At 41.8% G+C, this 12,189-nt stretch overlaps 1 protein-coding gene across 1 annotated transcript in view; it reads left to right on the top strand.

The window, feature by feature from the left end:
- The first annotated feature begins 515 nt into the window (after positions 1–515).
- The window catches only part of LOC126353444 (uncharacterized), a 273,573-nt gene continuing 261,899 nt past the window's right edge, over positions 516–12,189 (top strand). The window contains exon 1 of the mRNA XM_050002764.1: positions 516–1,394. Within this exon, the coding sequence (XP_049858721.1) occupies positions 1,113–1,394 (282 nt within the window). The 5' untranslated portion in view covers positions 516–1,112. The remainder of the gene's footprint in view (positions 1,395–12,189) is intronic.

Here is a 12,189-nt window from a genome sequence, read left to right as displayed (position 1 = left end):
TCAGAAGCAGTTACATTAAAATCATTGTTTTTGATAACTATGCATGCATATTTCATAAGGTTAACTGTTTAGCAATGTTGATGCTTTGACAGCGTCGATAAACTACCGACGTCGGTCTGTAATAAGAAAATATTAGGGCAGATAATTTTGTGTCGCAAGATATTGTTTTAATTCAAGGGCTCTGTATTCTTTCAGCCTGCGGAACTCACGATGTCACTCTACGTTAAGTTCGACCAAGGAAACTCATTTTAAACGATCTTGGTGCTAACAAAAACGTTTTACTTCTAGTTCTTGCGCTAAAAAATAAACTGGAGAAGTTATATTTTACATTGATAGGTCACAGATAACAAACATTGTCTGCAGAATAATACTAAATCTTATGACACAGACGTCGGACTCTTACTTACACAGAAATGAGCGATGTAGAACTCAAGAATGGGTTCTTGTTTCGAAAGCGTGCCGCCGCTCAGTCAGCATGCTATGTGGCAGGTAATTGGTGTGACGTCACACGTTAGTTCTCCCCGAGTGCCGCAGAGCGCGCTGCAGTTCTAAAATGGCGGTTGTGTGGTGTATCTGGTGAAAGTTCTTCCAAGGTTTTTTAGTTCATTAGTGGTGAGAGAAGCTGACGGAGCACACGCACACGCAGCCACGTACTTTGGTCACTTTAGAGCATCTTTAAAAGCCGAAGATGGTCTGATACGTGTTTGTTTTGGTGTACAATGGTGATAAATAGTTCGCTCCTAGTGAATGGAGAAGTGACATCTCGTTCGAAATTTTTACTGACCAGAAGCACAACTGCCGCAAAGTCAATGAATAATTTTATTTTACTGTATTGTCGTGACTTGGTTACTTAAGGCCGCTGTCTGGCAGTTACTGTTTTCAGTCGTGAACATGTGATGTTACCGGTGAGTGTAAACACTGGTGAGCAGACATGACATTAACAGCAGAAATTCTACCGTTATTTGTTATGTACACAGAGAAATATTTACGTGCAGCGTGCTTTCTGAAATGTATACATAGTTTTGGAGCGCTAAGTTCGTACTGCCTTATAACGTAAAGTGAGAAAACGCAATCAACATTGTAAACCAGTGACTTGTGTATGAGCTTTAATAATGTTAGGACAGCCAAATAGCCGAGGAAGTGATAGCGGTTACTGTGAACTTCAACCGGCGAGTGAAAGACATTTTCAGATATGTGATACAGATCTAATTCCGCCCTTGCATCCGGCAGGGGTGGCAAAGGAAGATGTGGAAGGGAACAGTGGAACGACAAAAAATAATCGGATGACTGGATCATCATGTCAAGCTTTAAGGCATGCTGTATCTGCTCTGAACAGGCTGGACGACTTCACTTGTGAGAAAATAGGATCTGGATTCTTTTCGGAAGTCTTCAAGGTAAGTGTGTGTTGCTTGTATACTAATTAAACACTGAAGATTATCTTTCCTAATTTTGCTTATCTGTAGGTCTACAACAAATTGTTACGTGTTATGCTTAGTAAAATGTATAACGTGAAAAGAATTGTTGGTAGGGGACTAGCAAATAAATAGAAGCTCTTTGAGCAATGTACATAAATAATAGCTGATAGGTTCTGGAGAAACACTATATCTGTAGTGGTTAAAATTTGAAGAAATGCATCAACATGAAAAACGAAGGGCCCTTTCATTCAGAATTTTATTCGGTCAACCTAGTTAGGAACGTTAGATTATGTATGATATTGTTACTTGTACACACCATGTTGTTTTAGGCTTTAGCGTTTATGGTAAAGATAGAAAAATAAATATCAAGTACATGTTGTTGTAAAGCTGGGAGTAAATCAGGATACTTCTATCATAACGTCTAATCTAGGCTTAATTTCATATGTATGTATATATTAGTGGCATGAAGTAGGACGTTTGCATAAAAGCTTATTTTACCTCTTCTGAAGACAGTTGATATTGCTGGTTTGCATTGCATCTCGCTTAAAACATTTTGCACTAAATGTTTTTTTTCAGGTTAAAATGTCACACAAGCCAGTCGTTATTGACAGTCATGTTACGATTCATACTCCTGTGACACGCAGACATAAAGATTACTGGAACGAAATGAAAAGAGTCCATGTCCATCACTGCTGGCACATAATCTCTTGCTGACCTTGAATAGAAGTATCAAGTCTGTCAAAGATTCAAAATGCCCTTCCGGAAGCTTAGTATACACAAACGAAGGTGAATATTGTGTTACATATGTAACAATGAAGTGTCTGTGCAACATAACGTGTAGGTGTCGGAAAAACAGTGGTCTCCTGCACCTTTGTGCATTATGTATAGAATTCATTGTTGAAATTACTTTGCACAAATATATAGGAGTTAACAACTGAACAAGTATTCGTTTGTTTATGCGAATGTGCGTATATCCTGGACATTTTATCTTATGGCTTAATGCAAAGTTGCAGAATCTGCATCTTCCTCTGAAACTTTTAATGAATAGATACACGAGAAGTGATAACAATTCTCATTGTGGTGAAACGGCTGGATTGGAACGGAAAGCTCCTCATTAATTACTATTTCAACTAGTTATATCATTTTCTTTGATCGCGATATTGTACCGAGACATTATAACAATTTCCACACCGGTATGTCATGATTTTGCTTGCTGGGTACTCCCATTCAGAGCACCAACCCGCCGGTTAGTTTATCTCCCTTCTTTACCCATATACAGTAAGTACTGTTCTTTCGATTGGACGAATATGGCAGTTCTTATATTTTTTGTTTTGTTTAAAGATTAGGAAGTTACTCCCATGATCTGCATCGCCTGGAGTGGCAAATCCGTATTGCCAACATTGTAAAGCATATTTGTAGCAATGGTCCCTCAGAAACATACCGAAGTAGGTGAAGATAGCATAAAAACTTTGTTAGATGTGACAATCAGTTATTACGCCACATTTAGCTCTGGTTATTTATATTGCTGATTTGAAAACAGGAATCGAATCTTGAATACTGAAATTTGAATTTGTAGTGCTGTTACACTATCCAGCTGTATAATTGTATGTGTAGGTATATGGATTATTGGCCGTATTATGCCATTCTAGTACCGGAGTAACACCTTGCACATGTATAGCTGTGCTACTTTGATACCTACGAATATTACAAGTGCGTATGTATTAGCGTCATTGTGCTATTGACTAACCGTTGTTTGAGCGCAGAAGAGCATTGCCCGTGGCCTCTGATGCTTAGCGGCATATATTGACTTTTCACGTCGTTTCCATAACCGCTTTAGCTCTATGAATCTTAGATTGAGTGGGTGAACCGGTTTGTAATGCTTGTGAGTATTGAGCAGCAAAAACAGAATCGACATTCTTGTTTCTCTAGAGTTACGGAATCATGATGAAACTTGATTTGGTTCAAGTTGAAATGCAACAACGAAGATGAACTTGAAAGGGGAAGGACCAGCTGATGTACGCTTGGTAGTAAAAAAGCAGACAACAGAATCGACAGGAACCGCTCTTTCTCTGATCGGCGTGGATTAGCAATCAACACACGCCCTCTGGATGCTGTGTTGTGCGAGACAATGCATTGACATACGTGGAGAGCCGTCGCTTAGCCGAATCCCGTTACGTTGAATTGTATAGGCTTTCTGTTGCCAAAACGTGTCTGAAGTGTTTCATTCAACAGTTGTGCAGTATTGTGGCGGTGTTTCTGGCACCGGGTAGAAGGTACGAAGGGCACATACCGGGAATTAAAGTTTAACTGTACAGTGATTAAATTGATAGCTGGATACCAAGAACATAAGTGTGTTCTGCCTTCGTTTTGATTTGTAAAAGACTAATCCTTTGAATTTCTGTTTGCTTCCAAAAGATTTCGATAAAGCATTGTCCTTTTTCGTGAACTCGTAACATTTATCAGACGGAATAGGAGCAAATTCTTCGCACAGCCATCTAAAATTAAATCAGACGGGAGACCACTACCCTCTGCTGAGCTGCATCACCTACACTTTCGTGACTCACACATAGGAGGATACTGCCAAAACGAAATAGCTGTCATTGTTTGCACTTAGAATGCGTTGATTGCTGACACTCGGAAAAACTTATATTAACTTTCTAAAGACTTATTATTACCATGTGTATTTAATCGGCGAAGTGCATAGTTAATGGTAAGGCTAGAGAGTGATAGTGCCAATGAAAGTGAATGCGAAACGAAGCATGTAGTTAACAGACTGATATGTAGCGTAGCCTGATGCCTGTTTTCCCACCACATTTAACGCACTTTTTACCTGAGATAACGATAATTGAAATGTTTGTTGATATTACATGTAATAGAAAAGTTTTATTATTTTTTCTGTGTATTATTTACATATCCTGTATGTCGTACATACAGGGTGTTCCTGGAGGAATGGTCGGTATGCAGGGATACGACAGGAACGATCATTCGAAACAAAAAAGTCAAGTAACCATCGGCTCTAAAATGGATACATTGAGAGCTATGAGCAGTTGCTCAGAAGAAGAGGCATTTCACATAGCGATGAGGAACAAGTCCTGTTCATGGTTTCGAAGGTGTGCACTTTAGAGCCCTTGTTTACTAGGTATATTTTGGTCCATGCTACCTCCTCCAAAAGCATGGAAACCAAAGAGCTTACAGTGCAACAGATGTTTCACTGTATCGAAGATGTAGTGCTCATAGTTGTTAAAGTATGGCAATGTTTCGAATGTTCGTTCGTATCATATCCCTGAATATCCCGTTCCACTTACGACACTTTGTATTCTACAAAAAACTCAACGACTGGGTGGGGAGGAGGGACAGTAGAGGGCAGAGTGCAACTTTTCAGTTGGTAATGACAGTTGGCTCCCGTCATGTACTGGATTGTAGATAGTTTTGAACCGTCTATAATTGCAATACTTCGCCATCCGTTTGCTGTAGAAAACTACTTACTTCAGGCGCTGTTGCTGTCTGGCCTCACTGAACTGCGTGAATGTTACAGTCGCTGTCCCTCTAAGACGCACATTGAATAGTTTAGATATACCCAACAGCTTATCTTATGAAGCTGGGTTAATCCATTCGGAATGACATCACCAGCTTTTGGATGTTGAACTCGATTCGAGGCAAAATATACCGTAAATAATAAATGTGATACGTGAACGGAAGCGTCAGGTTACCATGATCTTGTTCTGCCATTCGCGAAATGGTGTATGTTCAGTTTTCTAACGCAACTTAGATAAATTCATTGTAAGATTTGCAGAAATTGTGTTGACAACGTTATAGAAGAATACGTCACAACGCTATAGGAGAATACATCGGGAGTAAATGTGTTAATTTCATGGTATTCCTGTTTTGGAGGCTGTGTAATTTATTTCGGATTTTTTTATATACATATTTCTTCTTACCCGCCATGCTAGATATCTGTCAAGTGTGCATGTATAATTCTTAATTCATCTAGTAATAGTGTCACACATAAAAACTTATACCATTCTGTATGTATGCACAGAGAGATCGTAATTAATAACGGTAGCTACATTGGAGAACATCCTCATTTTTAAGAATGAAAATGCGATGCTGTTTGTTTACATTGCAAGTCGGCGTAACAGCCTGTCAGATGGGAACCGAATTGTCGACAAAGACAGTAATATACTGAACAGAATCAAACTATTATGGTGTCCGGTTTCGTTTAGTTTAGCCTAATAGCAAAATATTATAGTAAAATGTAGTACATGTTATATGTCCTCTCTAAGAACAATATTAAACTCACAATAATACGTTTCAGTTGCTTTCATCTTATTACTGTCAAAAAATGGTTCAAATGACTGAGCACTATGGGACTTAACATCTGTCATCAGCCCCCAAGAACTTAGAACTACTTAAACCTAACTAACCTAAGGACATCACACACATCAATGCCCGAGGCAGGATTCGAACCTGCGACTGTAGCAGTAGCGCTGTTCCGGGCTGAAGCGCCTAGAACCGCTTGACCACAGCAGCCGGCTATTACTGTCAATTCCTGACAAAACTTCTCAAGTAGTGTAGCAGGGCCTTGAACAAGATATATTTTAGCCGTTGTCTTTCTGGAATGATAACACGTGTGAGATGCATTAGAGGCGGAAAGAGGTGAAAAATGACCGAAATATCTCATACTTTCGTATGAGTATTTATATTATTAAAGGACAAGTCACAGGACAGCGCTTTCTTGGTTGGACGCTGGGCATCGTGCGCTTTGACTGAATTGCGTCACTTTATAACTAGATAACAAGCGAAATCAGTTCACCCACACATCCTCTCTTGTGTGAGCGTCATAGTGTTGACGATAAATTACGCGTGTGGATAGTGAAATGCCCCATCTGTATTGTTGCATCGTGACAGTTGAGACCCCATATTCACAGGCCCCAGAGATCAGTTAAGACAAATTTCTTTGTAAGAAGTTCCATAGCAATAGTTTGCTTTTTTTTCCTATCAGGAGGGTCACTCAGCACCTAATCAAACAGAACTTATACGTATATGCATGTTGCGTGTACTAAAGACAGTGGCGCAAAGGTAGAACTGAATGCATAGCGGTTGGCTGCTTCTAGAGAAGGAACTAAGATTTTGAGACCCATCCGTATGTAGTAGTCCTATCTGAGAGCCAGATGAATACCCTACACGCTCACGCTACATTAGATCTACCGCTAATTACATCGGTGAAAGTCAGATTTTTGTTTGTACTATGTGGCTTTATGTCGCATCCAAAAGGCGCTAGTATAGTAACTAATGACATCTTTGTCCCCCGAACTAGTAAACCGCAACATATTAAGATATGCTTTTTTGTGGTTTTCAGTAAGTTACCCCAGGGTAATATGGACACGTTTCATTAACGATGGCACAGCATATTTAAATCTACGCCCATTTTCTACAAGCCACTGTTTAGTGCCGTACCTGTTCGAAACATTAATGTGTTAACAATTTGTGTGGTAAACCGGGATTGGAAACCTAATTCACTATCCATTTACACACTGTGTTTTATCCATCGAACACCCGAGGTCACCTAACGAACGGATTCAAACCTTCGTCTTGATGTATTTCCCCCCGTTCCCGAGAAACCGTTTTGGGGATGCACAGAGGCGCAGTGACAAACTGAAGCTGTTCGTAACTTTGTGAAGTGTTACCTTATGCCTATATGCCCAGCATGCGAAAGAGAGTTGTTACGGTTCGAGCCCTGGCCCAGGATTTGAAATTCCAAGAATATACTCTTAGGTGTTGCTAGGTGGTAAAGTGCCAGATATGGCCTTCGGTCCCAGGTCGGAAGGTGCATCGTGGTTCTGAGTGAACTTTAACCTGTAGGTGCTCTACGTCAGTTCGAAGGGAAGTGCATATTACTTCCAACAGTTAAGCACTTTTGTGTTCAGATAAGCACTTTTTTTGTTCAAACAAACCAACGCGTTGTTTCATCTTACTTTATATAGCGTTACAGTAAAAGAAGTTCGTCTTAATGACCGGTACTAGTCTTGGCCTATATTGACGAATCCGGCGTACAACATGCGAATGCCGGAATAATTCGTTGGAAAATACCGCGAGCCAGTTTCCTTGCCTACCTATGACCAGGCCAAACTTGCATTTCATCTTCAGTGACTCGACGTCAACGAGTTTCTAAAGCCCAGTATGTTAACATGTTATCTTTAATTTCGATCTTACGATACTTACACGTTAGAACAGTCAAAAGCATCAGAAATTCGTTAAGGCTCTAGTGATGCATCTCAGAATACCAGTGGTAATCTGTATTCTGAGGAAAGGTAAGTTTTACAGTTCTGCAAATACGACATGTACGGCAATGGAGTATTTAGCCCTACATACTTGCAAAGCTCAGCTGGAGAAAACTTGTTAGTAACGAAACTGTCAACGCAATGTCAGATCACGAAAAGTACAGTGTCCACAGAGAATCAGGCACAGGTGCTATCGTCCGAACTCTGGCTTGACCACGTGAAGGAATGTAACCGAAAGTCCGTTGCTTGGCGTGTGTCCACCGGTCGGCGTAGTATGCGGTGCAGAGCGTGACATTGGCTCCCGTCGACTGAGGGCCGGCCCGACTCTCTCGCCCACCTTTAACCCCAATCCTCTCCTTAACTCTCACCTGTCACGGTATCCCTGGAGGCCGGCCGTTCTTGTCCCAGCTATTACTTGTTACCCACGAATTCAGGATCTTACCGACTTCTGTTCCCGCTTCGCTCAGTACGTGCGTAAAATGTGGGAGCTTCACCAATCTGGTTTTGTGTTTTCATTATTTTACGGTATTTTTGTTTTGTTCCTTCAATTATCTTCGTCAAAACTAGTTTCGTAAATTTGATGTGGGAAACGAAGATATCAGATTTTTACTTCCTTCTTAATGATCTTTTCCTCTTACAATACTGGCAGGGTAAGGCAGTTCACACGTCGTATGAGGGTAGGGACATACCACATACAGCAGGACCACGCCCATGAAGGCATTGTAGTGTTCAAGTGGACTTTCGGGTAGAGGACAGCTGTACTTAGTACGATACGCAAGATCACTCTCATGCCAGTTGTACACTCCGACCATGAGTCAGTTTCTCTATCATGCGCGAAGTTCCTGATAGTCCTTCCCCGTCTCGTCTGGGAGTCTAAAACCGTGAATGACGTAGTGTGAATAATACTTCAGCGGCCCACCAGTGCATGGTCATTATTATTGTTGTTGTCAAACATACGTGGTTATTATTACGTTTTATTATACACTGACAGAAAAAACAACACAAAAGAGGAGTTGAGCCAGATAAACGGAAGTTGGTAGGTGTGTTTCTACATCAGAAAGATGACGTTTGTTCAATTTTCGCTCTATCACGTAAGAAGACGTCTGTTCAAATTTCGACCCATCGCGTAAGAATGACGCAGGTAGCACCACTATGAGGATGCAAATCAGATTGTTATAAATACGCGATGTGATGACCGCAAGCATTAGTTACCTTTGAAATAATAGGTAGAGAGTTAATGTTAGTCAAGGGTGCCATTAGTATTACAAAGACACCATAATCAACAGCTCGCTGATTTCGAACCAAGTCATGCATTAGAGCTGCGAGAAGCTGAATGTTCCTTCCGCAATATTTCAAAAACACTTGTAGCCACTGTACATGATCGCTGGCAGCGGTGGTCACGGGAAAGTACGGTCTCAAAAAGACGGGGCTCCAGACAGCCATCTGGCACTGCAAGAGGGAAGACTATCGTATTCGGCGTATGACTGGCGCATCGTATTTCGTCTGCAACATCAATTCTAGTAGCAGTTGGCATCACAATGGCACATGGAACTGTTAAAAATAGGTTACTTCAAGAAATGCTCATAGCCGGACGCCCTGTAGCGTGCATTTCATTGTCCATATACAACTACAGTTTGCGACTTCAGTGGTGTCAGACGAGGGCTCGTTGGAGGGCGGAGTGGAGGTCTGTTGTGTATTCTAATGAAAGCCATTTCTGCCTCGGCGATAGTGATGACCGTGTTTGGGTTTGGAGGAAGCCAGGTGAACGCCTCCAACCAACCTGTCTGGGGCCTAGACACACTGGACATACATCTGGTATTATGGTCTGAGGATCGATTTCGTATGACAGCAAGAGCAGTCTCGCACTGGTTGTCCCAAACACTCTGACTGCAAATTTGTACGTCAGGTTGGTGATTCGACCTGTTGTACTGTCATTCATGATCAGTATTTCAGGGGCGTTTTCCAATAGCATAACGCTCGCCCACATACCACTGTTGTAACCCAACATGCTCTACAGGGTGTCGACGTGTTGACTTGGGATGCACGATAAGCATATCTGTCTCCAATCGAGCACTTATCGGACATTATAATACGACAACTCCAGCGTCATACGCAACCAGCATTATCTGCCTCTGTATTGTCCGACCAAGAAGAACACCCGTGAAATTCCATCCTACCTACTGACATCCGGCACCTGTACGACACGATGCATGCACGTTTGCATGTTTGAATTCAGTATTCTACGATTGCACTAGTTTCTAATGCACCAGCATTTCACATTTGCAATGGCTTTTGCCGCGTTTACATCAACCTGTAAACTTGCAACTTCGAAACATGCGACCCGTGCAAATGTGTTCCTGAAATTTCTTTGCTCTGTCTTAATTGCCCTACTGTTGAGATTTTTTTTCCGTCAGTGTATTTATTTTACGCGATCTGACCAAGAGTACCGCACGCAGCTAAAAGGTTTTTCTTCCACTAGATTCTATTTCCTCCTTTAGCCGCGAGTCATCTTCTATGCCAGTCTGCAGCAAGTCTTCGTGGATCCCTTCTCTCCACCTGTTCCTTCGTCTGCCTAGTGTTCTTCTTCCGCGGGGAGTAAAATCCACGGATCCCAAATATCATCGATGTTTATCCATCCGAGCCTCACGACCTGCCAATACAAGCCGTTTGATTCTCATGAAGCCAATAATATTTTGTCTGTTGTAGATCTCACTCAGCTCGCAATTGTGCCGGATCATCCATTCCCCAGTGATCTCATCGTGTACCGGACCATAGATCTACCTTATGACTCCCCGCAGAAAAACGAGAACATTATTTGAGTCTTGTTTTTTCGGGCTCTGAAAGTTTTGCAGCCATAAAACCGCTTGGGTTGGATTAGTTTTTTGCACTGCTGGGTTTTGAAATTATTTGAGAGACAGCACAATTTAAGAAACTGGCCGAGACTGTATATGATCGGTTTGCGCGTTGAATTCTCTCCTTGATTTCTGACTCGCATAATGTGTTCCTTTAGGAGGACGGGTTCCGACTACCAGTCGTTGGAGAGGGCCTCTTGAATAGGCATGAGTCCTGCTCATCACTAGATACTCGGCCTTAGGTTCATTCACAAGAAGACCGATGGTGCTCGCTATCACCTGCACGCTATCGCTCATTCGTATATTTACGTGTAAAGAATGAAACAAGAATCTCGAATGCTTATCAAAAATGGTTCAAATGGCTCTGAGCACTATGGGACTCAACTGCTGTGGTCATCAGTCCCCTAGAACTTAGAACTACTTAAACCTAACTAACCTAAGGACATCACTCACAACCATGCCCGAGGCAGGATTCGAACCTGCGACCGTAGCAGTCGCACGGTTCCGGACTGCGCGCCTAGAACCGCGAGACCACCGCGGCCGGCGAATGCTTATCACCCGTGAGTGAAGCTACAGTTCATTACTTACGCAGATTGAAGTGTACACATAAGATGTCCTGGAACACTACTCGTCAATCGCAGTTACTACTCGGAAAGTCATATCTTCGGCTGGAATAAGCTGTGTGCACTGTTGGTTTTGCTAGTATTGATTCAACCTGTATGACGTGTAGTTGTAGCTTCAGTTTCCTGTACGATTTGCAGCGAAGCGGTTCTAAAAAATGATACGATGAGTGGATTCTGGTTTCACAGACAGTAGGTCCACATAAATAATTAGAATATCACACAGTACTTCGTATTCTTTCTTGCGACCGAGATAAATTATTCATATTCAGGCCTCTTCGTACCAACATTTCCGGGTAAAGTAGTTGCAAAGACTTCATATATCAGCAGATCATATGCAAGAGTTAACTTGCTGGCTGCGCTTTTCTAGCGAGAGAGCGTATACGTTGTGTATTGGCAAGCCAATGCAGCAACACAACATTAAATACCTGAAGACGACGAGCTGCTGTCTCGTTGAATTAATGAGCAGCTGCCACAGCATTATCCGACGTAGCGCCTGTGGAGCAGTTATTATGTTGGGCTGCGTTGGAACTGGTCAGGAATTGTGATAATTCAGCATGTATCAGTTTTATGTTGAAGGAAGAAAGCAGCAGAATATGAGTGTGTCATGTGGGCGTTACATTCGTTGGACGAGAAGCATCAACTCTGTTGAAGAAGCCATCCCAGGATCGCTCAGGTTTTCTCGATGTAACTGATTTATGGTATGCTTTCGGATGTTCGATCGAGATGTTGATTCATATTATGCATAAAATTGAAACAGCAACTGGGATGAACATCCGAAAGCACACCATTAAGCCATGTCGCCATTCGCTTGGAATAATGAAGGATACTACAGAAAACGTCAAAGCGTATAGTCATATTAGGATTCGAACCTCGCTCATCCCGATTTAGAAAAAAGTGAAGAAGATTGTGTTTTAACGTTCCATTCATTAGAGACGGTTTCACAAGACATTGTTAGTGGTAAGTTCCATTTCAGCACAGGCTCCGTTGCAGAGTGGGAGATATAATTTTTAATTGCCAC

This window comes from Schistocerca gregaria, chromosome 1 (genome assembly GCF_023897955.1).
Source record: "Schistocerca gregaria isolate iqSchGreg1 chromosome 1, iqSchGreg1.2, whole genome shotgun sequence".
NCBI classification, from domain to species: Eukaryota; Metazoa; Arthropoda; class Insecta; order Orthoptera; family Acrididae; genus Schistocerca; species Schistocerca gregaria.
The sequence above is the reverse complement of the archived record's forward strand: the minus strand, read 5'-3'. Positions and strand labels throughout refer to the sequence as shown.